This window comes from Monodelphis domestica, chromosome 2, assembly GCF_027887165.1.
Source record: "Monodelphis domestica isolate mMonDom1 chromosome 2, mMonDom1.pri, whole genome shotgun sequence".
NCBI classification, from domain to species: domain Eukaryota; kingdom Metazoa; phylum Chordata; class Mammalia; order Didelphimorphia; family Didelphidae; genus Monodelphis; species Monodelphis domestica.
The window spans coordinates 248,517,668-248,545,302 of record NC_077228.1 but is presented as its reverse complement, the minus strand read 5'-3'; the positions used below and the strand labels follow the sequence as shown (position 1 = coordinate 248,545,302).

General features: G+C 34.8%; 1 protein-coding gene across 2 annotated transcripts in view; it reads right to left on the bottom strand.

Annotated features, from left to right (window-relative positions):
* Positions 1 to 27,635, bottom strand: part of MAP2K4 (mitogen-activated protein kinase kinase 4) — a 232,055-nt gene that overhangs the window by 69,570 nt on the left and 134,850 nt on the right. For both annotated transcript variants that reach the window (XM_001367861.3, XM_007483371.3), the window contains 2 exons: positions 22,017 to 22,191; positions 7,193 to 7,312 (listed from right to left, as the gene is read on the bottom strand). In XM_001367861.3, the coding sequence (XP_001367898.1) occupies positions 7,193 to 7,312; positions 22,017 to 22,191 (295 nt within the window). The remainder of the gene's footprint in view (positions 1 to 7,192; positions 7,313 to 22,016; positions 22,192 to 27,635) is intronic.

The window sequence follows — 27,635 nt, the reverse complement described above, 5'->3', positions numbered from 1 at the left end:
AACGAAAAATAATAAATGTTGCAGGGAATGTGGCAAAATTGGGACACTAATGCATGTTGTAAATGTTTGTGAATGTGAAAGTGTAGAGTTGTGAATTGATTTGACCTGGAGGGCAATTTGGAATTATGCCCAAATGGCTATAAAAGAATGCATATATTTTGATCCAGCAATACCACTACAAGGTCTCTGTCCCAAAGAATTTTTTTAATCTGAAAGAACCTGTTTATACAAAAACAAAAACATAAAACAAAAACTGTGCTTCTTGTGGTGGCAAAGAATTGGAAACTTAAAAGATATCCTCAACTAGAGAATAGCTGAACAAAATATGATATATGATGGTGATGGAATACTATTGTGCTATAAGGAAGGATAAACAGGATGATTTCAGAAAGAACTATATGAACAGATGAAGAGTGAAATAAGCAGAACCAGAGCATGCTACCCAGTAACTGAAACAATGTGGAATGATCGAATGCAATAAGACTTTGTTACTAACAGTAATACAATGAACCAGAACAAATCTGCAGAATGTATGAAAAAGAATGCTATCCACATTTAGAAAAAGAACCATTGGAGTAGAAATGCAGAGGAAAACATGTGGTTTATCACTTGTTTATTTAGGTATATGATTTGAGATTTTGGTTTTATAAGATTATTCACTTACAAAAATGAATAATATGGAAATGTGTTTTGAGTGATAAAACTTGTAAAATTCAGTTGAATTGCTTGTCATCACCAGGAGGGGGGAGGAAGAAAGGAGAAAGACAACATGAATCATGTAACTTTGGAAAACTTATGTGTAAATGTGTTATTAAAATAAAGATAAAGCTAAAAAATAAAATTTTAATTAGAAAACATACACAAAAGAGAAGGCAGTTTGGGGGAGACATAAATAGGACAGCTATGGAAATATGATGAATTTATTATATACCTAAAACATCAAGATGTTCATTGTGGAAATTTGCTTTCTACCCCAATCTATCATTCTTTTTGATTTTTTATGTTTGTTTAATGTATTCACATTTAAAATTATGAGTTAGATTTATATTTTGCTCCATTTGTCTCTAAGATTGTTTTCTTTCAAGTCATCATTTTTCCTCTCTTCTGCTGTAGACACAGGATCATGTTTCTTTGGTTCCTCTAGAATTAAGGTGTATATAAGTGATGTTAATTCCATACACTATCTCCTTTTCTGCATTTTTTAACAGGGACTTATATATGTTTGTTGAGGTTTGTGAAGTTCTGAATGATAAAAAATAATGATAAAACATACACAAAACAACAGGTCAATTCTGCATCTTGATTATTCTACTTCTCTTTCTTTTTTTTTTTAAACCCTTATCTTCTGTCTTGGAGTCAATACTGTGTATTGGCTCCAAGGCAGAAGAGTGGTAAGGGCTAGGCAATGGGGGTCAAGTGACTTGCCCAGGGTCACATAGCTGGGAAGTGTCTGAGGCCAGATTTGAACCTAGGACCTCCCATCTCTAGGTCTGGTTCTCAATCCACTGAGCTACCCAGCTACCCCCTCTACTTCTCTTTCAAAAAGTAGAAACACATATATCATCATTAATTCCCTAAATCAAGATTAGTACACATCAGAGTTCTTAAGTCTTTCAAAGTTGTTTGGTTAAATTATATTATTATTCATATTAAATACTAGTTTCTATGAAACTGTAACTTTTGGGGGCAGCTAGGTGGCTCAGTGGATTCAGAGCCAGGCCTATAGACAGAAGGTCTTGCATTGAAAGCTGGCCTCAGACCTGCTTTCTGACCCTGGTTTAACTCCCCAATGACAAGCCTTACTGCTCTTCTTCCTTGGAACCAATACAAAGTATTGATTCTAAGATGAAAGGTAAGAGTTTTTTTAATTTCTTTAAAAAAATTTTTTAAACCCTTATCTTCTGTCTTGGAATCAATACTGTGTACTATGTATTGGTTTCAAGGCAGAAGAGTGGTAAGGGTTGGCAATGGGGGTCAAGTGACTTGCCCGGGGTCACACAGCTGGGAAGTGTCTGAGGTCAAATTTGAACTCAGCACCTCCCATCTCTGGGCCTGCCTTTTGTAATTTTTTATAGCACATAGGATTCTGTTACATTCATATACCATACTTTGTTTAACCATTCCCATGCTTTCCCACCACATAAAGAGCTACTATGAATATGTGTCTATGTATGGGCCATTTTCCTTTCTTTGATCTCTTTGGAGCATATAGGCCTAGTAGTGATATCAACAGATCAAGAAGTACTACAAAGTTCAATAGTAGTAGAGATTTGAAATGATATTACAAAGAAAAAATAGTTAAAAATAATTGTGTACTAATACATGATATGAAGAAACAAATGAACAAAATAGTGTACGGTACAGTACACTCAAATTGCTAAAGCAAGAATTTACTCTCAGGAAAAAAACTACAAGAAAAACTAGAAAAGAAATGGGCAGAAATTCGATTTAGACCAACATCTCTTGTCACATACCTTAATTTTTTAAAAAGCTAACATTTACATAGGGTTAGGGTTAGTTTTGCAAAAATTGTATATTTTATCTCATTTATGCTCACAACAATCCTGTGGGGAAAATTACATTATTATTCCCTTTTTATAGTTGGGGAAAACTGACACCAAAAGGGATTAAGTAGTTTTCCAAGGGTCACACAAGCTATTATCTAAGGTAGGATGAAAACTTAGATCTTTACTTGATTTTGAGGCCAGGTCTTTGTTACATGAAGCAGAGCTAAGAAGGAGAGCACATATATAGAATTATAAGCTACTCCCAGTTCCTACATTTCACATAGGCTATGTGGTGGAATGAACAAATAAATCTGCCTAAAAATGGAATGCACTGCCTTGTAAAGTTCTGTACTTTCACCTATCAGATATGCTAAAGACTATATTCCTATTTTGGGCTGAAAAATGACTTAATCTCTAAAGATGTTTGATTTCTGGGAAACTGTGAGATTGGAGAAAGACAGAAACAAGAAAAAAGAGACGTAATATGGAGATAATATTCCCTACTTTAGGATATTTTCTACAATTCTTACTCTGAGCTTTCTTTTTTCTTCAAAAATAACATTTTAAAATAAATTCTATGATGATATTAAATTCTGAATGTTTCTATAAATATGAATGAGTTGAGTTTTATAATCTAATTTTGCAAACCAAAGTTATGATTTTTATTATCTAGAACCTGAAAGTCTCTTGCACAATGTAGAGCTATCAGATTACCTAGCTTTATTTCTCAATTCTTGGAAGTGGCATTTGAGATTCACAGTTCATAACTGTTCTAAGTTCTAACATTAAGTCAAATACATTTCAGGGGATAGCAGGTAGTCTTGTTATCTAACTGAAGTCAAATTGCATTTAAAATATTACAGTTTTTAAAGACTATGAGCTGCTCCACAACACATCTTTTTCTTTTATTGGGAAAAAACGTCAAAACTGAAAGTAGTCCAAAGAATAATGCCATATACTGCCAATAACATGTGCCTAAAAAGCTATTAAAAAATATAATCCAGGAAATAAAAGATCAGGAAAGGAGACAAGAACTAGACACAACCAATGAACAACCTAGAGTACATTAGTGCTTCCAAGATTTTAAAAGGCATAGGATATATCTTTGTTGGAGGATTCATGGAGGAAAAAATAAACATTAACACAGCATCTCACACAGGAAGAAAATGCATTATTTTTAAAATTCTGCACTTCATAAAGACCCCAAAATGAACCTTTCCATATATGAAATAGAAGAGAAAAAGATTACTATATTGAAACTCATGACTATTGTGAAAAGATTTTTATTTTCAAATATGTTAAGAAAAATAATAAAGACAGTACGCACAACTCTATAAAACAAACAGTTCCTCACTGTAATAATAAATTCAACAGGTAACTTGTCTTGTTTGTCTATGGTTTTAATCTGTAAATTTATCTAAGCATTTCTTAAATATTTATATCTTTATTTTTTGCCCTTTTACTAATTTATTAATTTACATGTTTAAAATCACTGAATAAAATAGTTCTTAATTCTTATTGACCTAAACGGCTTTCTTATTTTAAAAAATTGTTCACTAATCGCCATTTTTACCCTTTCTACTTGGTAATTCTATAAAGTTTGTTCCTACTATTGCCTCAAATGTTGAATAAACAAATCATGTGACTTATCTTCACACAAATGTAAAACAACTGATTCTTTTCCCGGTTTGTGATGATTTATTAAATATATTTTCCCCAACATATCTAAACTGAAACTCATTTGTTCTTCACTCAATTTTTTTTCCCGTTTCTCTGATTTGAGCACTCCTTTTTCAACATGTGACATGTAACTGGGTTACTTTTATTATAGAAAGCTTTGAGGTCTCAAATATGATCATCTCTGCCTAATTGGAAACAAAGAATAAATGAAAGAAAACTTCATATTCAAATCATTTCATGAAAAAACTTTAATGACAAAAAAAATACCAATGATCTCTAAGATATACCAGAACAGATTCAGTAAACACTTGTTATTTGGTATCTACTATAAAATTTACATAGTTTCTACATTTCAACACAGTGTACATATAAAGAGATTTTAGCCAATTAAAACAGATATTTACTAAGCATATACTGTATCCAAGGAAATCTGATAAGCACAATGAAAAAAAAATTTTTAACGTGAAATACAATTCCTTCTCCCAATAAACTTTCAATTTAGTTTATGTATACACATAAAAAGGTTGTTGGAAATAGATAGAAGCATGTGATAAAAGCATAAGGGAAAGAAGGGATTAAGCCTCTATGTAGTGTCTACTATATGTTAGGCACTGTGCTAAGCACTTTTTACAAATATTCCCCATTGGGTCTTCACAACAATCCTGTGAAATAGGTACTACACTATTTTACAATTGAGGAAACTGAGGTTGGGGTTCAGGGGCTTGCCAGGGTTACATCCCTAGTGTATGAAGCCAGAATTGAATCTGGATCTTCTTGACTAGAGGTTCAGAATTTTATCCACTATCTCACCAACTACCTCTGATATTACCAAAATGTGAGCTCAAAAAAGGCAACAGGAAATAGAGGAATTAGAATTTTTAAAAGAAAGATGTGTGAGCATTTTACAGAGCATGAGAAGAACAAATTCAGAGGCATAGGAACAAGAGATTTTTGTTTTTTAAACTCTTACCAATACTGCCTATTGGTTCCAAGGCATAAGAGTGATAAGGTCTAGGAAATTGGGGTTAAATGACTTGCCCTGGGTCAAACAGCTAGAAGTATCTGAGGCCAGGTCTGAACCTAGGACCTTCTATCTCTAGGCCTTAATTTGGAGGATAACCAATTGGGAATTATTACAATAGTCTAGAAATGAAGCATTATGGGTGCTAAAACTAGATAGCGAAAGTTAAATTAGCCACTTTTTTCTGAAAAAAAAAGCAGATAGAAAATATATTACAAAGGCATGAATAAAATCAGAAAAATCAAAGATGACTTCAAGCAAAGGTCTGAAGTACCATTAACAGAAACTTTCTAGGCTGTCGGCTTTCCCGTTTTGTAATAAAGAAATTGGAATTCATAACTTCTGAAATACTTTCAAATTTTAGACCTATGAGGCTATGAAAATGAGAACTGAGAAACAGGCCCTGAAAGATCAATTTTATGAGTGAAGTTTCAGTAGAATACTTGGGCCAGAAGTCAGATTTCAGGAGGTTGAGAGATGAATGTTTGGTAAAGAAATAGGTTGTAGAAACTAGTTCTATTCTACCTCCTGTTAGACCTAATGAATGACCAGCAACAGAACAAATAAAGAACAAACAAGATGGGAGTTATGTATAGAGTTGGAGATTGTACAATTGACATGGCAAAGGGGAGAACAACAAGAGAAGTCTTGGCAGATGATGGGTCCACGTTATGCTAAAACAGCCATCAAAGCAGTCTAGGTGGTGGAAAAAGTTTGGTTCTTCACTAGTTTAAGGGAAAAAGAAATTATCATAGGGTCGAATGAGGGTAGAAAATAGATTATATGGCATTGGTGTAACTGGGAAAGAGAATTTTTTAATTCATAAATTGTTAAGAAGAATAGTTTTTGGAATGACTAGGTCAGTAATATGCTAATATAAAATGTTGATTCCAGGTGATTCAAAAGAGCGAAGGAAAGATAAATAGCTACCAATCAATTAAAACAAATATTTACTAAACATGTATTAATAAGAATATGAATTTAGGGAGCAGCTGGGTATCTCAGTGGATTGAGAGCCAGGCATAGAGACAGGAGGTCCTAGGTTCAAATCTGGCCTCAGACACTTTCCAGCTGTATGACCCTGGGCAATTCACTTAGCCCCCATTGCCTCGCCCTTACCACTCTTCTGCCTTGGAACCAATACACAGTACACAGTATTGATTCCAATATGGAAGGTAAGAGTTTAAAAAAAAATAAGAATATGAATTTAGAAGAAATCAAGAATAATAGCTGAGAAAAGGTAAAGAGTTTAGGAAGCAAAAAACATGCAAATAATTAGAGCTGTGCAACAAAGAACTGGCTGCTTCATGAAGTGGTAAACTCTACATAACTATAAAGAGTGAGGCAAAAGTTGGGTAAACATGTCAGAAGTGTTGCAGAAAAGATTCCTGGGGCAGCTAGGTGACTCAGTGGACAGAGTACCAGACCTCGGTTAAAATTTGGCCTCAAGACACTTTCTAGCAGTGTGACCCTGGACAAGTCACTTATTCCTAACTGCCTACATTTCTTATAACTCTTCTGCATTGGAATTAATACTTATATAGTTTCTAAGACAAAAAAGTAAGTTTTTGTTAAAAGAAAAGATTCTAGTACCAAATAGACTATATAATCCCCAAGGTCCATTAGAGCACAAATATTCTATTCATACAATTTTAGTAAGGTTGGGTTTCTTCAAAATAGCAGGATTCAACCTGATGGTCTCCCAAAGTCTTTTCTAGCTATAAAACTTATGATCTCTTATGAACATCCATCTCAATTACCCCCATTCTTTCTGAGATTTTATCTACTAAAAATTTTAATCAAAAAAAGAATGGAGCTGGATATAATCAATGATAGAAACTATTAACCTCTTTAAGTTTCCTAATGTGAAAACTGAAAAAGTTGGGCTAATCTCCTAGATTACTACTAGCTCTAGGACTATGATCTAATTTTCTTTAATCTGATGGACATTCTATTGGTAAAAGCCACAGGTGTTCATTCATACCTCTCTGAAGAGTGCTCCATAAAACTGAACAATATACGGGCAATCACTACTCCGCATCACCACATCCAAGTCCATAAGTAGCTGTTTTTGCTCTTTTTCATCCACTGTAGACCGAATTCTCTGAAAAAATAATTATCATGAAAAGTTATTTCACAAAAGCAAAAAATAACTATATCTGGAACCTGTTTTTAAGACTTCTACCACAAACATAGATTAAAAACAAATTCTACTCTGAAATTTCGCAAATAATATCCTAAGTAATAAGAAAAATTTTCCAAAATGAAAAACTAATTCAATATTTATGCTAACTATTCATCAATTTGATCTACTGAAGACATTTACAAGATTCATTTACTGAATGACTAGGGCAATCTGATTACAAAGCACATATTGAAAATAATGAATTATGCAACAAGAGATATGCTGTGAAAATGAATGCCTTTATGGCATCTATAAAGAGGCTAAGTAAAGGAAATAAAGGAAAAAATATAAAATAAATTATGTTTTAAAAAGTTTTCATAAGAGAAACTATGAGAAAAGTGATTTGTTTAGGCCACAGAGCTATTCAGGGTTAAAACAGAAACTAAAATCTACTTCCTGACTTCCAAATCTTTTTTCCTAGACCAGATTACTTAGTGTTTAAGAGCAAAAATCATCAATACTATATGCCACACTTTACCATAAACTAGGGAAGGAATAAAGTAAGGAAAAGTGGAATATGAGGGTGAATATCTTTGTCATCACTCTTTATAAGTTGCTTTAAAATGGCACGTGTTACTTGGTGTACTCCTAGAACATAGTGATGGCTCCTAACTACCCTCTAACATTATATGATACTCCTCTAAACAATTTTAATGCAAATGCTATAAATTGAAACAATAAACAATTATTAAGTGCCTAAATTGAGTAAAATTGTGTTAAATCCCTAAGAATGGTCACCAGACATTAGCAAAGGTTCCGAACTTGAAGCAAATTTGGACTATGGAATTAAACCTGAGTAGGATCTCTGCTTATGCTAGAGATAATACTGATTTTTAACACCAACAAAGTTCTTTTATTTTTTCTTATCGTAACATTCACCTCAAATTCATTAATGCAACTTTATAACACATTCAACAAAAAAGTCAGTAGTTTAGAAAAAATGATAACATTGTCTAAAAAATTTAAGTCAAACACTAACTATTGTTTTCTGTGTGAACTTGTTAATCATTAAGGGTCCATATTTGCAAACTTCATTTTGTATTTTTATTTCACAAATTAAAAATAATAAAAGATAAGATCAAATATTTATAGGAATCAGAAAATTTTCCACCATCACTCTCTTACTGTCTCAACAATCAGAAACTTTGGGAATTTATCTTTTATTCAAAAAAGACATTTCAAAAGGCCAAAATAACTAAAATCCAATAATATATAAAGATGTTCATAAAATTATCATACTCCTTTGTTCAATAATTTTAATTACACTGTTTCCTGGAGGTGAAAGAAAAGTATAAGACAACTTTATTAGAAAGATATTGGTTATCAGAATCATCAATGACAAGTGGGAGGTGTAAACCTTAAAATTTCTTAGACTTATAAATGCTGGAAATTTCACCATTGGGAAATTTCATACTTGAAAAATTTCCTATTGATAGTGGGAACTCTATTGGAATGTGAATCCCATTGGCATGGGAGGTTCCTCCTCCTCCCTTCTTAAGATTACTTTAGGACAGAAATCTTTTGCTGAACAATGGAAAGGGCTTTGACCTATGCTTAAGCATAGAACAGGAATTTCTTTGAGTCATGATTGATTTTAGAATTGATACAATAGAGATACTTGGAATGACAGAACCAGGTCTTGGAAAATACAATTTCCACCCCACTCAGTCCTAACAGGATTTAGGAAGGGCTGCAGCAAAGGATCAAGATTTAATTATTTGAGAATATGACCTTCAACAGACATGTGCAAAGCCACAGACCTCTGGGCGGTCTTGGGTTAAGCTAGAGCCACCATTGGCACAGGGAAGACATGGACAGTGATTGGTAGATGTGAGAACTGAGGGGAGGGAACTTGGATGGTTTCCTTAAAGATAGAGGGGTCTGAGGACTGAGGGGGGTTGGTTGGAGAGGTTTTTGGTCTGAGAGGTGGTGCTTTGAGAGTTGGCTCTGAAGGAAGCTGGAGGTGGAGGCCCCTGAGACTGTTTCTCCATTTTGGTCACGTGAGTAATAGGGACTGATCTCCTTTCTTTGCCTCAGCTATCTAAGGGCTTGGGCCTTTTGGCCCAGCCTAAACAGAAGGGGTATTTAAGCCCTATTCCCTTCTCTCCCCTTTCTCTCTCCCTCCCTCTCTCTATCTCTAATACCTTTCTTCCTCCTGTTTGTAATTAAACTCTATAAAAGGTTGACTGCTGACTTGAGTTTTCATTTAGGAATTACATAGCTGAATTCCTTGGCAACCTTAAATTAATATATATCAGTCTTTTAAAGTGATTTCCTTGTCACAGAGGTGAAGGAGAGGGGCAAGTGTAGAGACCAGCTCAAGTCAGTAATGACATTGGAAGATCTACTGGGGATTAAGGAAGAAATAGTAATACTAATTTGTTGGAGTGGGGAGAAAGACTTCTCATTACTATATTTCTTTAGACACATGAAAATGGTACTATGAAAATCCTTTATTGCTAAGGAAAGTATTAAATGTCTTAAATCACTAAAATACTAAACTTCCCTTAATTGGTTCTGTATATGAATATGTATGAAACTTCCAACTCTTTTCCCTCTCTGGGTGTGAATTTAATCATATTTAAAATGAGAGGATTATATTAAATAACATGTAAGATCCCTTCCAGTTCTGAATTCTGAAATCCTGAGTTCCAGAAAACAAAATAAATTACATATTATGACTAGAACTTTAAAAGAGAGTAGGACTTCTTTTGGGAGAGGTAAGGGGGGAAAAGGTCTTTTCTATAAGTAGTATTTCCTTCAGTGCTTACTATGGTAGTTCTATATGTATACAGAAAATATTTAATAAATATTTTTATGAATAAAAAGATGAGTAAATTCAATCAATAGTTTGAAGGCCAAAATCCAGTAGTGTAGCACAGGAATTAAAACTTGTGCTGGCTGCCAAACCAGAATAAAATGTAACCAGGAAATATTTAACAAAATAAATAAAAATACAATACAATATAGATTATGTTAATTTGAAATTGATCCATTCTATTTGAGTTTGATATTTCTGGTATACTGGATAGAAAGGATACATTTTGGGCTCAAGAAAATAAATTCAAATTATGCTTCAGGCACTAGTTGGGTGACAGGTTGGTAAATTGCAGCCTCAATTTCCTCATCTGGCAAATGGGGATAGCACTAACATCTCCATCTATTTTGTAACAAATGCCATAATATATGTATATATTCTGTTACACATGTAATATACATATATAAATATATAAAATAACTTTGTAAACCTTTTAAGTATAATATAAATAATAGCTATTACTATTATACCCAAAGATATCATGAACAGATTATATACTCATTTCATAGGTTTAAAGACCTAGAGGTTGCAAGGGGCTTCATAAACCTTCCTGATTAACCCCTTAATTTTTAGTGAGGACCAAGGAGCATGTGACTTGGCCAAGGAAAATCCTTGTTAAAAATTACAGTCAACATTGTGACTTTTATGCAGGAATAGTTAGGGCAAAAAGTCTCTTTTCCCCCTAAAAATTACATTACGGGATACTTTGACTGAAAACATGAATAAACTGAATTTCTTATGGCCTAAAGTGAGATATTGACAGATAAAGTTTAGGCAACACCTCTTTTACATTACTTGGATTTTACATGTTTTCTACCAGAATACATTTGTACATACTTGATATTTCAAGTTTTTTTCTTTTTTCAAGAGTATTTCTAATCATATATATGTATGTACACATATTAACATCATCTTATTTCATTACTTAATTTGATGATTAGTGGTCTGAATTAATTGAAATTCCTTATTATCTAAGATGGACAATTTAATTTTCCTAAGTAAATTTTTCTAGACTGTACCAAAAAAATAATAAGTAACAGGTAAAAAAGTAAGTCTTGAGAAAGGTAAATTAATAATCAACCAAGTTTCCACTTAGAACTACTTCAGAAACATTCATTTGCTCATAAATAACTGAAATTGCAATTTCAAATAATTATTATGTATTCTGTATAGGAATCCCAGTTATCTCCAATTGCCAACATTTTGTCTATGTCAAATTACTATATGTACTTGAAAGCAATACAACATTAAATACTCCAAAAATTCAAAATTTCCAGGAATTAAAACTGGATTTTCCCCCAATTTAAATAAGTTAAAAATCTTTTAAGGCAGAACAAAGCCCTAAAATAGATATAGCTAATCTATAGATATTGCTAATAAAACTAAATTCTATAATTATGAATAAATGTTTATTTGTGTCTCTAAATTGAGAAAATACAAAAAGAAGTATATATTTTGCTAAGCCTTTTCACTGACCTTTGGTATTATCATACCTTTGGATAAACTCCATATCAGATCACTCTCCTCTCACTGTCCCCCAAGATATCCCTTGATATTCTTACCTTAACTTTTTTTTTTTTTACCTCAGGCAGTCCATTCCACACAAACACATAATCTAAGACTAGAGAATGCTTTCTCCAATTGCCTATAGCCAATCCAAGTCTAGTCATCCTAGTCAAAATGTAGTTTTTCTTTTACAAAGACTTTGGCAAACATTCCAACCCACAGTGAGCTTTTCTTCTCTTATGCCAAATAGTCCATACCTTGAGAACATTCAGTTTCCTCTCACTTCAAATTAGAAATAAATGACCAACAATCAGTGATCTTCTCCCTTTATAGAGGGGATGCAAGCTTTCTTTAGGTATGTGTTGAACAAGAATTCTATGTTTTCTTTGAATTCTGAGATCAAATTATTCAGTAATCATTGCAATGAATTTGTGATCTCATTAATTTGGAAATTCCTACCCATGATGCAAATCATAGCCTATCCATCTCAGCCAATCCTATCCTACTTTTGTCCCTGACCTCCCAAAAACTTACTACAGGAAGTTCAAAGTTCACCTGATGTGTCAGAGGCCTTTTTTAGTTTATGTATATAGTTTATAACTGCTTTTATATTGGTTCCAGATTCTGAATTAATTAAGGTTTTATTAAGGAGTATCTATGTGTCAGGCACTGTAAGCACCTTGCACTTCCCATATTTAGAATTTTTAAGTTCTCCAACTCCAGGACAGGGCCACATACATCTAAATCTCTTTATATAGCTTCCCACACCAATGGGTGTGTTTTATATCAGCCCTCTGTGAAATATGAAGCAGAAAATGCTCCATTTAAAACCTCTAAGTAGCTTTATTGGTAAGAGGACTATGTTGTATTTCATTCTAATTCTTCCCTTCGGCCTGTTGTGTTTAATATATATGGCACTATATTCTACAATAAAGATATGGTAAAAAATAAAATATTCTAAATTCGTGTAAAGATTCAGGCTTGGCAAATAAGAGGATCAACTCCTTCAAGACTAGAGCAAAAGAAAGATAAACAGATTTTTTTTCAATTGTGATAAAGTAACTGATGAACTTCATCTTCTCAGTAGCCTTAAGGATAAGAAGATTGAAATTGCCACTTCAGAGCACATAATAGAATTACTAAAGGAAGAACTGGAGGACTATCTAGCACCAGTGAAGATAATTAATTCATCAAAAATTAAGTGACTACTTTATGTAAGAGATTAAGGATGATAAAAATGAAATTGTCCTCAATCTTGATGGAGTTTATATTCAACAGGCTATGGGAGGGCGGAACATAAAAAAATAACATAAATTGAGATGTGAAAACACTAAAACTGAGGGAATCAAAGGACATTTCACAAAAGTGAGATCAGAAGGAAAATAAAGATTGTGAAAGCCAGATAAAGATTGTGAAAGGCAGAGATGAAAAAAGGCATTCCCAGCACAGAGAAAGTCATGCATGTATTCAGGGGTAGGAGATGGATTATAGAGTTAAGCAACTACTAATCTGAAGAACAACAATATATGAGACCAAAAATAAAGTTTGGAGCCAGAATGTGGAGGGGTTTACATGCTAGGCTGAAAAATTTACATTTTATCTGAGAAACAGCGCTACTAAAAGTCAAAAAAGCAAATGAAAAACCACTTCTGCAATAGAAAATGAACTATATATACAAGATTAGGGAAGAGTGACTAAACAACAATTTGTAAAAGACTTGTAGCTTTTTAATGTACTATATAAGTCCACAACAGAAGGTGGTAATCTAAAAAAAACTTGTTCTGTTTAATCCCAGAGGACAAAACTAGAAGCAATGAATGAAAGAAGCATATAAGGTATTTTGGTTTCATGACTTACTAATGATCTGTGGAATGTGTTGCCTCAGGAGCTAAAAGATACTGTAGTATTATTAGTAGTTTTCAAGCAAAAGTTATATGATTACTTGATAAATACATTGTAAATGGGATTCTTTTTCAGTCATAGTCTAGAATAACATGGCCCCTTCCGATTGAAATCCTTTGATAAGGATCACTGTGTGCAAATTCCAGATAAGTTCTGACATGTGGTGAGATAAAGGAAGGGGGAAATGGAAAGAACATCAGATGAAGAGAATTAAGATAAAGTTGCATTTGTTGTTTAATAGCAAATAAAATAAGGACAATTAGATTTAAAGCAGGAAAAAACTTTAGTGGCTATCAAGTCCAACTCTCTCATTTTATAGATGAGAAAATTGTGACGCCAATATATTAAAAGAAGCTTGCCTAAGGTCACAGAGTTAGTAAGTAGCTGAGGCAGTATTTAACCAAGTCTTCATTACCCAAGTCCAATGCACCATCCACTACTACATTCTGCCTCTTCCAACAGTCACAGTGAAATTTTAAGCGTAGAGGAAACTAAAGATTGACCAAGATGAACAGAGTTGAGTGTGTAATAAATGGTTGCTTTGGGAAATTATTTCCTTGTCCAGCAAGAGAAATTTGAAATTACTAGGATAAGGAGAACACACAGTAAGAATTTACAAGATTGAGAAAAAATAATGTAGATGAAGATAGAAATAAAAAAAGTTGGCAAGAAGCTCCTACTCACAACTCAGGATCTTACGATGACTGAGTATATTGGATAGACAAGTCAACTTCACACTAGAAAGCTAGGGTAGAAAATAAGGATGGTGAGGAAGAAGCAAGGAATTTTCCCCACTCATTTAGTCTAGTAAAAATCTTCAGGTACTGATGATCAGTTCCAAGGCTAAATACATACTGTGCCAGCTCAGTAGCCTCACCAAGGGAAGAACAACTTGATAAACTATATGTAATTCAATCTGTACCATTTTACCAGCCCATTTACCAGTAGATAATCTCATATCATAAAAATTGAGGTCACATGAGAAAAAAGTCCCTCTTCATCTCAATCTTAAAACTCAAATTTCAACAATGTCATTTAGAATTTCTCCTTTGTTCCAGTGTCTGTCAGCAGCTCTCTGTATGTACCTTGATTCCATCTCCAAAAGTATGTCCTTTTGATCATCTCCTTTCTCCCTAATTTTTATTTTTTAAAAACAATCACTAGTTCTGTCTCTGCTATCTACAAACATGCCCCGATCTCTGACTCTACCATTCCCTTATTTAAGTACCATCCTAAATCTCTCCACCCTTTTACAGCCAGATTCAGAAAAAGTTGTCTACACTCACTGCCTGTACTCTTTATGTCCTGCTTTTCGGTTCCTTAAAATCTGGTTTTTGCTCCCATCACTGGAGTGAAATTGCTTTCTCCAAAATTAAAAATGACTTCTTTTGCCTTTTTACAGTCCTAATCTTTCTTGACCAATCTGCACCATTTAACAATGTTGACCCTTCCTTCCAGATACTTTCTCTTCTGTTGGTTTTTTGTGACAATATTTTCTTTTTTTTTTAAATCCTTATCTTTCATCTTAGAATCAATAGAATAGAATCCATGGCAAGAGAGTGATATAGACTAGGCAGTGGAAGTGTCTGAGGGCAGATTTGAATCCAGGACCATCTTTAGGCCTGGTTCTCAATCCACTGAACCACCTAACAGCCCAGCAGACAAAAGGAAATGGTTGGTCATGTCTCCAATGTGTAGGTGTCTGTCAACAAACTCCTCTTTATCCTAAGCTTTTTGGGTCTCACAATCATTCTATTTATTACTTCTCAGTTCTAAACACTCCTCCTCTACATCTCTAGGTGTCCTTTTCAGCATAGGTTATACCATCCCTCACATACATTCATTACATTGATCCTTCAGCAGAAAAACTTTTTAATCTCCCTTATGACTGCTGAGCTTTCCCTTTTCATCCTTCACCCAATAACTTTACCTTTTTTGAAGTTCACACAATTAAAATTTTCCACTGGGCTTTACCATACTTACCTCCAAACCTTCCTTCTCCAGGAGTGCAGCACCTTTTTCACCATTTTCCTCTCCCTCTAGTAGACTAGAGGGATATAATGTTATATAAATGCTCACTAAAACTTCCTAAACTCTTACTTCATACTTCTTAAATCTACAGTATCTACTCTTTCACTATACCTCAGCTACACAGCGGGATAGTTTATATATTTAATCTTACCATATCACATTCCCTGATTAGAAATTCCTTTATCTGACCACAACCTTTTGTTTAACCCCATTAAGATCTTCATTCTCTCCAATCCTCATATTACTGTTCTGCTTTCACTTTCCTCCCTTTCCAAACTCAACTCAATAATTAGCCATTTCAATTCTATACCATCCTCCACTGAATTCCTTGTCCCTCTATCCTAGCAACATTTTCCTCTTACCAAGCCTCAGCACCATCTGCTTTCTCCATGCATCTTCACAAGTTGCTTACAAGAAGAAGAGGGAGGAAAGGAGCAAACATTGAGTAAGCATCTAGTATATACCAAACACCATGGTAGATACTTTACAAATATTGACTCATTTGATCCTCACAAACAACCCTATAAGGTAGCTTTCATTATCCATTTTACAGCTGAGGAAACTGAAGCAGACAGAAATTAAGTAGTCACACAACAAATTTATGTGTATGAAGCCAAATCTGACTTCAGGTCTTCCTAACTATTTCCTCCTAGCTGCCTCTCACAACTGTGTGCTGACTGGGTACATTAAAAATTTTTTGTTATTCAACCACTGCTGATATCTCACTGCAACAAGGCATTTAGTCCTTTTGTTCCTCCCTAACTGATTCCTTATCTTACTTCCCTACAAAACTCCAAAATTTTTCATCCCTCCTATATTTTCCCCTCTGAATTTTCCATCACCTACAATGCTTTTGGGCTTCGATGGAATTCTCCATTGTCCCCCGAATCCTATGCTTTCTTCTCTCTGCCCTCCTACCAACCACTTTTCAGCTTCCTTTTGTATTTTCTCTTCTCCTATTAGACTGTAAGTTACTAGAGGAAAGGGATTTATATTTGTATCCTTAGTGCTTGGCACAGTGACTGGCACAGAGGAGATGTCTTTTTAAAATGATATTTAATGACTGATTGGTCCTCTCGTATCTCCTCTCTAACCACCCCCTCCTAACTTCACAGAAAATCAGTACTCTTATAGGAAAAAAAAAAAAAGGAAACCATCTAACTCCCTTTTTTACTCCTCTCCATCTCAAAAGCCTTGGATATGACTTCATATTCTTTTTTCCTTTCTCCTGTCTCTGATGAAAACATGGACCTTGTCCTTTGTTCAAAAGTCATTTTCTGACTCTGCTACTCTGGAACAAATGTATGGGCCTTGTTTCTTTGTAATGTTGCGATTCTTGGGAACTGAGTGCTGCTATTCTAGCCTGAGTTTAAGTGACACGACTATAATTTATATCAACTACCTAGAAGGTAAGAGAAACACAGGCCTTCCTCTTGGTCTGTGCTCCCTGCACAATTCATTCCGCTGACAACTTCTCTTGTATCTGCCCCTTCTCTCTAATCTCACTGCTATCACCTTTGTTTAGTTTCTTGTCATCTCTTGCTTGATTATTGCAATAGTATTCTAACTGGTCTCCCTGACTTATCTCTCACAACTACACTCAATTCTACACACTGCTGCCAAAGTAATTTTCCTTAGGTGCAGATGTCACTAAGTAATACTCCAGTGTCTTCCTACTGCCAAATATAAACTCTTCTGTTCATCTTCTAAAGCCCTATACAACCTGGCCGTAACCTGTGATTCCTCCAATCTGACTTTCCAGGCCTTACTTTCAATGCACTAACTCCTGTTTCCATGCCTCTGCTCTGGCAGTCCCATACACTCATCTCCAACTCATGTGTCCTTTCTTCCATTAAGATGAAGCTCAGACACCATCTTCTGCAGAATTCCTTCACTGATTCCCCCCCCCCCCAGCCCCGCAACTGCTAGTGCCCTTCCTTTCAACATACTTAACTAATAAGCATATGTAAATAAATCCAAATATACACATATACATCATAAATGTCTAAGTAAAAATGTATACTTTATATTTATGCTGTACATAATATTATATAAAATAGCCTATACTCATTTTACATAGCAGTGCTTATCACATACTAGCAATATAAATGTTAGACGACGATTATTTTTCTCCAGTAGAAAGTTCCTTTAGGGCAAGGACTGACTGGTTTTTATATCTGTGTCCCTAGAGTCAAGTAAAAGTGTTTAGTAGGTTCTTAAGAAATGTTGGTTTAAATGAATTAAATGCAGAATAAGCACTTGCTTCTCAATCTTAGTCTCTAATAGTATAGGTTCTATAGTAACTTTGATACTTTATGAGTCTTAATATTTCTGATGTAAATGCCCATTGTGACAGGATTTTGCAGTAAATCCTATCTAAAACACTACATAATAGTCTTCATACCATTTAACATTAGGGTAATAATTGCAGAAAAGAAAAATGTTACAACAAAATATGCTAGCTTTCCCACTACCAAGACAGAGATCTGTCAGAGATCAGATGAGAGCAATTAATTCTAAAGAAGAGAATCAAGAAAATCTTCTTAAGTTTGACAGTGAGAGCATGAAGAGAATAGATCTAAGATAGAGAATTTAACAAAAAGGTAGGGTTTCAGAGAAAGAGTAGGATAGGAGTTTAAGGTCCTCTATTTGGTTCTCCCATCCTCCTATATCTATATCTTATATGCTGCTCTGGAGAAAACAAATCCCCCCAAAAAGTATTCCTAGCAAAATCAGAACTCAAGAGCATTATTTAGTGCTATCTTACCATATTTCTGTATTTAAGAAGATAACTTCTTAATTGCAAACTTACACATTGGTAATACACAATGTAAGATATAAATTAATATCCAATAACTCCAAGAATTATATTTCATAAAGTTTATTAATAATCACTTGAAGTAGAAAGAAAATAAACTAAAAGAAATAGTTCAAACCTAATTATCTAATAAATAGTAAACCCCATGTGTGTAGATTCTCCTACCTGGCCAAAAAGCCTGCTTCCACAGCTTTGATCAGGGGAAAAAGATAGAGGGGTAGGGTCACACCCAAACTTTATCTCCAGAACATGAAGTAACGTGAGAATGAAAGTGGGATGCTGGGACTTAAGAGTTCTGGGGAGCAGATCCTACTTACACAACAAATATTCCAAATGTCATAAACAAAACAAACAAAAAAATTGTTTCTCCAGTTTCAATAAATGGCCTGTTCATGAAGTTTTTGTCCAATATTCAAAGTATTAACCAGCTTTACAATGAAAAGTACCTGGTTGAACTATCTCTTTTGCTGGTGGAGCTGCTGTACTAAAAAAAAAAAAAAGGTGGGTTTTAGAGATGAGAATCTAATAGATCCTATAAAAATAAGGTAAGAAAACTGTAAAATTCCAAATACTTCTTGGTTGTATGACCCTGGACAAATTGTTTAATCCCAAAAATGGTATGGTATGGTATGGTATGGTATGGTATGGTATGGTATGGTATGGTATGGTATGGTATGGTATGGTATGGTATGGTATGGTATGGTATGGTATGGTATGGTATGGTATGGTGAGGTGAAGTATGGGAAAGTTAACTTCCAGGACTTTCCCACTTTTTCAACTAACCATGGCAATGTTTATTGTCTATTCCAACATATAAATAACTTCTATGGTAGTAATCCTAATTTGTGAAAGTTATACTGTATAATATAATTATTAAAGCTATTTTTACATACAAAGAAGTATTCATAATACTAATGGTCAACTTTTAAGAACTCCAACACAAGTTCAGCATAGGGATTTCTAAAATTTAAAAGATCTTGCCATTAGACAAAGCTAAAGCCCTATAAGTCCAAATGGTTCTGTTTTTCTTCTTAAAATTCAGTTAGGACAGGTAACTATGACACCAATCCTATCACCTACATGAGGGAAAAGAGAGATGGCCTACTGAAAGGTGTCAAAATTTAATGTGTTCACTCAAGATGTATCCCAGATGTTCCAAGACATAACCATGTGATTTTGCCATAAACCCAAATTACTTTGTTGTTATTGTTCAGTCATTTCAGTTATATCCAACACTCTTGTGCTCTGAGCTTTTCTTCACCGTTTTCTTCTCTAGCTCATTTTACAGTAAACAGAGTTAAGTGTGACCCAGGGACACACAGCTGGTAAGTATCTGAAACCAGATTTGAATTCAGGAAGAGGAATATTTCTGGCTACAGGCCTGGCAATGTATCCACTCTACCACCTAACTGCCCAAATAAATTATTCATAATCTCAGTTCTTTTGAAATAGAAAAAGAGTTTACTACAACTGGTAATGACAAACATAAAGGTAGAAATTTCTCTTCTCCTTATAAGGATAAGTGATAATTTAAAATGTACATTTAACAATAACTTAGCAATTTTTAAAATCATTGCACCAAAAATATCCGACAGGGCAGAAATGGTGAGTTATCTTTGACACTGTCATTATAGTAAATCTATCTGGTTACAAACAAATTGGAAATGATCACATGGCAAGTCAGGTGATCATTATGATGGCACAATACTACTATCCAGCTATAGATTATTCTTTTATAGATGATGTTCTCAGCATACAAGTCCCTACTATATGACTACTATTTGGTATTATTGTACCAAAATGAGCCCAAACAAATTTCTCAGGACCTTGTAATAACTCTGCAATAAAATCTTAAAGGCTTAATATTTATTTATAGGGTGATTAAATGTGGGGGTCTTTAAATGCTAAGCTGAAATGTTTATTTAATCTAAGAAGTGCTTTTTAAGCAAGGTATTACTGTGGTCAGAAATATGATTTAGGAGTATTATTTTGGCAGATTTTTTGGAAGATTTTTTAAAATGAAGACAAATTAAGAGGATTTTGCATTGCTTCATATGAGGCCCTGAACTAGGGAGGCAGTTGTACAAATGGAGAGAAAGGGACTGAAAAATATTGTAGTGGTAGAACTAATTGGACTTGGGTTGGAGTGAAGGAAAGGGAAAAATAAGGATGATTCCAAGTTAGTGAAAGTGGCCAGTGTCTTCTGAGTGACCAGAAGAAAACATAAACAAGGAAGATCATATAAATGATTCACTTTGATTCCTAAAAGTATTTCTTTGTTCTAAAGGGGAATATCTTTCATGTCCTTACTATCCTAACTCTTCAGCAAAAATATACATTTATTACTCTGTACATTAATTACTCAGATCAATATTGCTAGATTCACATAAACAGGGATATAGTTAAGCAGAGACCACTTTCCTCCCCTCTACATAGATGAAATGTAGAGAATATCAGACTATATAAAATAAGTAGCTTTAAGTTTTACTTTTGGCAAAAATGAAAATTCAGCAGTAAATCCCCTGAGTTAACCAAAGCTGATTCCCATACAGACATAGTAGAGCAACCAGACTTATTTCAGCATAGATTACTATATCTGACTTTATATATTAGTTTGATAAAATTGTTAAGACTTTGAAAGGATAACACTGACCACTAACATCTAAGTATAGTCACGTGACAAACTGATGTCTTCTCATTTAAATATTCTATTACAACTCAAACGATAATAACCTCATGGCCAAGGATATAACTCGGGTTTTGTGCAGTTTTTTCTAAATTAATTTTCCAGTTTCTTATAAAATAATCATAAATCCAATAAAAGTTCATAGGAAATCCATCAAGTATTTTTAAGAAATCTATCAGTGTCAAAAAAATTAATTTTTGGCTACTACCAACTGGCCAGAAAGGCCTTTGATATTTTTATTTCTGGGCACTGTGAGAAAGGGGAAGGAATGGAAGAGAGATACAGATGGCATGTCACTCTCAAACTGTGTAGAATCTAACATGTTCATCACCAACTACACATTTTGATATGACTCTAAAAGCCAGAGAGGCACTGAGTCAAGGTAAGACAAGAGAAAGTGAATTCTTGCCAGCAAGGCCAGTGTTAAAGCTAAAGTTACTGGCAGCAAGAACATGGTTCCAAAAAAACATTACTGTAGCTGCTCTTAACCCTTGCCCTGCCAAACCTGCCTTTCCATTCTTTTCTAGTTCTTCGCTTGTCTCAGTGTAGCAATGCCCTTCTCTCAAGAGGCCACGATCATAGTCATCCCCCTCTGGACAGTGGTAGAGACTTAAGTTTGACCTACAATAAGGAATCCAGCCAAAATTGCATCATGTATAAACATTTACACATGCAAGCATATGTGACAAGGCATTTGTCATATATAAGCTTGTCTAGGTCAAAATATACCTTTGAGATAAACAATTTGTTAAGCACTATAGTTATAATAAACATATCCTCACTTAGAAACAGCATTACTGCCCCATCAAATTTCACCACCTAATGGATTAAAGTACCAAAAGTAATTATGGGCATCACCTACTTTAACTGCCATTATTTGCCCACTTGGTTTGTGGACCATTTTGTTGACAGAACCATAAGCTCCTCGTCCAATTTCTCCAAGGTCTTTCAAGTCCTCTGCAGTGAAATCCCAGTGCTGTTCAGGGGAGATCTTCAGTTTTCCTGATGATTCAATGCTGTGTGTTCTCAGTCTCTCTCTGTTAAAATATTGGGAAGCAATTTTTCCACATTTTAAATAAGTTTTAACTTTTTCTTTTTGGTAGTACTGAATAAACGTGTGGGAAGGCTTGGTTTCTCAAAGCTATTGAAACATTCTGACTTCCCTACTTTAAAAATGAGTAAAATTTAAAGATCTATATTTATATTCATTTGCTGTCTCTTCTGTCTTATCTCTTCTACTCAAATATAAAATTCTATTTCTGCTTCTAATGAAATTAATTCTGCAAACTAAAATCACTTCCAATGATGGGATTATTTTCTAACTTAACAAAGCAAAATCATCAAATACCTCCAAGGATTTTCTGATTTGCAAAATCTCAGGAGATGGAAAATTTCCCTTTCAGAATCTCTACTACCTTTGGGTTTCCATTTAAAACAAGAATAATGTATAAAATTCCCAGGCGTATGCAGAATCAACTGACCTAACCAGAACAACTATCATTTGTTTTATTAAATTAAGTGGTCATAACCCTTCTTAATCAATTAATGAAGAGAATACATATAGATAGAAACTAAGCCAGTCACAAGAAAAAAAAATCACAGGAAGGGGCCTTGTCATTGCAATTTCCCATTAAGGCAACAAAGCTTACTATAAACTTCCAACCTAGAGATTAAGGGTAAATGAGACTTTTTAAATTGAACAGTCCAACATGTGTTGGTAGAAAGATACAATTAATTTAAAATACTGTAAACATACACCTTGATGTACAAAAATGAGCACAAATTTTTTTTTCCTTTACCAAGTCAATAGAATAGCCTATATCAAACCAAATATATACCAATTGTCTTCTCTCTAATACTTATTCCAAGCTACACTATTTAATTCTAGATTAAAAAGCATTTTTTAAAAGATGCCAAAACCCATGAAAGAAAGAAATTTAATCCTGTAGTATGTACCAATGAAAAAGCATCCTTTCTTTTTCAAAGTTTTAAGAATGTTTTATCTCACATTAGTGAAGACTTTCTTTTTTGGTCACTACTTTGTGCTCCTTGTATTTACAACCTTAAAAGCATTGCCCAAATCCCATTCCAATGTAATTCTCATAGACTTATTTCACCTATTATTAATCAGTTGGATTGAAGGTTTGTGAGTACAACATTTTGATTAACTAGCTCCCCAATGAGCATACATACCTTCTAGCACCTGGAACCCCTCAAAATCCAAAAGGTACAAGCAAAGGCTGATGAGACTTATACATAGAAGATCTAAACATCAACACTCATAAACTGCCTACATGAAATGTTCATACAAAAGAGGAAAAGAGGGAAAAAAATACATTTTCAAAGTTTTTACTTTTATCAGTTACCATCAAAGGGATATTCAAAAGGGTAAAATATCTAAATCTAGTTTCTAAAACATCAATGAGGAACAAACTACATTTCCTAGAAGAATAATTAAATTATTAATTATTATATTAATGTTATTATTAATATGTTATTATATTATTATTATTAATATAACCTCTCCCTGACTCCCCCAAAAGTATTTTTTTTTCCTTCTGCATTCTATTTATAATCTTTCAATTTACAAATTCTGCCACTTGGAGGTAGAGTCTGGATTTGTGATTTCATTACTCTGGGTAACTCAATAGGAAATTTCCTCTGCTAATGCAGGTTGGCAACTTCTCTAAAACTTAGGTCTTGAATACTATTTACCCAAGGGCTCATATGGATTAGAGAAAGAATTTGATCCCATATCTGTCTGGTTTTCAGGCCTGCTCTTTCTGTTGTGCCATGTTACCTCTGAAAGTGATCCCTCTATCACTCTGAACAAGGGGAGAAATTTAATCTCTAATATAGGCTTATTAGCCATTAAATATAATGGAAAATTCATAAATCACACAATCTTTAAGTTCAAAGGGGTATCAGAGACTAATCCAACTCATCCCTGAACAAGAATCTCCTCCAAATGCCACTAAGACATTCCCTGAAAACCTTTATGCTAAGGAAGATATCACTCTACTACCCAGGGTACTTCACCTTACTTTCAGATGCCTCTAAGTGTTAGGAAGTTTTTTGATTGCATCAAGCCTTCACCCACTGTAACTTGTTATGCCTTCAGTGGCCAAAAGGTATAAGTCTAAGCCCTCTTTCATATGTATATGAGAACTCATCAGATAGCTAAAGATAGCTACCATATGACCTGGCTCCATGCTCCAAGTCTTATCTTACCTTTCTCAGGTTAAATACCTGTTCCCTTAAGGAATTCTCATGAAGCATAGTCTCGAAATCTTTCATCATCCTTGTAACATTCCTATAGAAACTTCAAATTATTAATATCCTTCTTAAAATATCATGCTCAGGACTAACGACAATAGTCAAGATGTATTGTGAGTAAAACAGTGAGTACAAGAAGACTTCCAGTCAAGATGGCGGCTTAGAGAAAGCTAAAGTTCAGATCTCCGGAAACCCTTCCCTACCTATCTCAAACTAAAACTCCTAGGGCGCCGAAATTCAAAACGATCAACAGCATAGACCCTGGGAATCCTCCTCCTGGACCTGGAACTGGATCAAAAGGTACAGCCCCCCTCAAAAACCAGAACCCGAGATCACTCGGACCTAAGGGGTAGGCAGAAGGAAGGTCCTAGGACCCATCCCCCCCAACCCGGAGCGCCAAGTCCAAGGCTAAAGAGGGAAACTTAGAATCAAGATTGTAACCCCCTGGCCGGATCCTTCCTTCCGAGTCTCAGTGAAAGTCACTTCCCTCGGAGCTCCAGGAAGCCGCAGCCCCTCCCCCCTCAGGGAGCAGGGTCATCTGAAACAACAGTAACGCTCAGGGCCGGCAAGACAGCCTCACAGCCAGCTATTCTGAAGGCAACTTCCGGAAAGCAACCTGACCCAGTCAAGAGGGCACCCAGACAGCAGGGAAACAGAGAGAGACGAGGGAGAGTGTAACCCCCTGGCCGGATCCTTCCATTTCAGTTCCAGTGAAAGTCACTGCCTTAAGGCATACTCCGTTCAACCCAGGGAAATCTCATAGAACGGACAATCTGCCCAGGACTAAAACCTCTGAACACCAGACAGAGATAAGAAAAGCTAATCCTCCACATTCAGAGATAGCAAACTCCACAGAAGCACAGAAGCCCCAAAATCCCAAGAAAAATAAGAAGAAAGGGGCGACTTTGGATACATTCTATGGAGCCAAAATACAAAATACAGAAGAGATAGAAGATGATACACAAGAATATGCTCCGAAACCTTCCAAAGGAAATGGAAACTCTCCACAAACCCATGAAGAATTTGAATCAGAAATGACCAAAAAGATGGAAGCCTTCTGGGAGGAAAAGTGGGAAATAATGCAAAAGAAATTCACGCATCTACAAAACCGGTGTGACAAACTGAAAAGGAAAACCAGGCTTTAAAAGTCAGAATCAGGCAACTGGAAGACAACGATCTTGTAAAAGAGCAAGAATTAATATAGCAAAGCCAAAATACCAAGAAATTAGAAGAGAACATAAAATATCTCATCGACAAGGTGACAGATCTGGAAAATAGAGGGAGAAGAGATAATTTAAGAATAATTGGACTTCCAGAAAAGCCAGAAATAAACACCAAACTCGACATCGTAATACAAGTTATAATCAAAGAAAATTGCCCAGAGATTCTAGAACAAGGGGGTAATACAGCCACTGACAGAGCTCACAGAACACCTTCTACACTAAACCCCCAAAAGACAACTCCTAGGAATGTAATTGCCAAATTCCAAAGCTCTCAAACAAAAGAAAAAATCCTACAGGAAGCCAGAAAAAGACAATTTAGATATAAAGGAATGCCAATCACTGTCACACAAGACCTTGCAAGTTCTACTCTGTATGATCGTAAGGCATGGAACACGATCTTCAGAAAGGCAAGAGAGCTGGGTCCTCAACCAAGAATCAGCTACCCAGCAAAACTGATTATATACTTCCAAGGGAAAGTATGGGCATTCAACAAAATAGAAGACTTCCAACTTTTTGCAAAGAAAAGACCAGAACTCTGTGGAAAGTTTGATACCGAAAAACAAAGAGCAAGGAATACCTGAAAAGGTAAATATTAAGGAAAGAGGAAAGGAGAAAAATGTTATCTTCTTCTTTCATTCAAACTCTCTTCTATAAGGACTACATTTATATCAATCTATGTATACTAACATGTGGGGAAAATGTAATGTATAAATAGGGGGTAAAGAAATACCAAATAGAAAAATCTTTCTCACACAAAGATTCACATGGGAAGAGGAGGTGAAGAAAACTCCTATAAGAAGGAGAGGAAGAGAGGGATTTTTACTTAAACCTTAATCTCAGGGAAATCAACTCTGAGAAGGAAAAACATCCAGATCCATTGGGATCTTGAATTCTATCTTACCCAACAAGGGTAGGGAGAAGGGAAAACCAAGGGGGGGAGGAGGAGAGGGAAAACAAAAAGGGAGGGAAAGAGAGGGGGGAGGGGGAGGGAACAAAAAGGGAAGGACTAAAAAGGGAAACATCAAGGGAGGGGACAAGGGGGACTGATTCAAAGTAAATCACTGGACTAAAAGGTAGAGCTGAAGAAGAAAAGGTTAGAATTAGGGAAGGATATCAAAATGCCAGGGAGTCCACAAATGACAATCATAACTTTGAACGTGAATGGGATGAACTCACCCATAAAACGTAGACGAATAGCAAAATGGATTAGAATCCAAAACCCTACCATATGTTGTCTTCAAGAAACACACATGAGGAGGGTTGACACCCACAAGGTCAGAATTAAAGGATGGAGTAAGACCTTCTGGGCCTCAAATGACAGAAAGAAGGCAGGAGTGGTAATCATGATATCTGATAAAGCCAAGGCAAAAAAAGACCTGATCAAAAGGGACAGGGAAGGTAATTATATTTTGTTAAAAGGGACTTTAGACAATGAGGAAATATCATTAATCAACATGTATGCACCAAATAATATAGCACCCAAATTTCTAATGGAGAAACTAGGAGAATTGAAGGAAGAAATAGACAGTAAAACCATATTAGTGGGAGACTTAAACCAACCATTATCAAATTTAGAAAAATCAAATCAAAAAATAAATAAGAAAGAGGTAAAAGAAGTGAATGAAATCTTAGAAAAATTAGAATTAATAGACATATGGAGAAAAATAAATAGGGATAAAAAGGAATACACCTTCTTCTCAGCACCACATGGCACATTCACAAAAATTGACCATACATTAGGTCACAGAAACATAGCACACAAATGCAAAAAAGCAGAAATAATGAATGCAGCCTTCTCAGATCACAAGGCAATAAAAATAATGATTAGTAATGGTACATGGAAAACCAAATCTAAAACTAATTGGAAACTATACATTATGATACTCCAAAATCGTTTACTTAAAGAAGAAATCATAGAAACAATTAAGAATTCCATCGAGGAAAATGGCAATGGCGAGACATCCTTTCAATCCTTTTGGGAT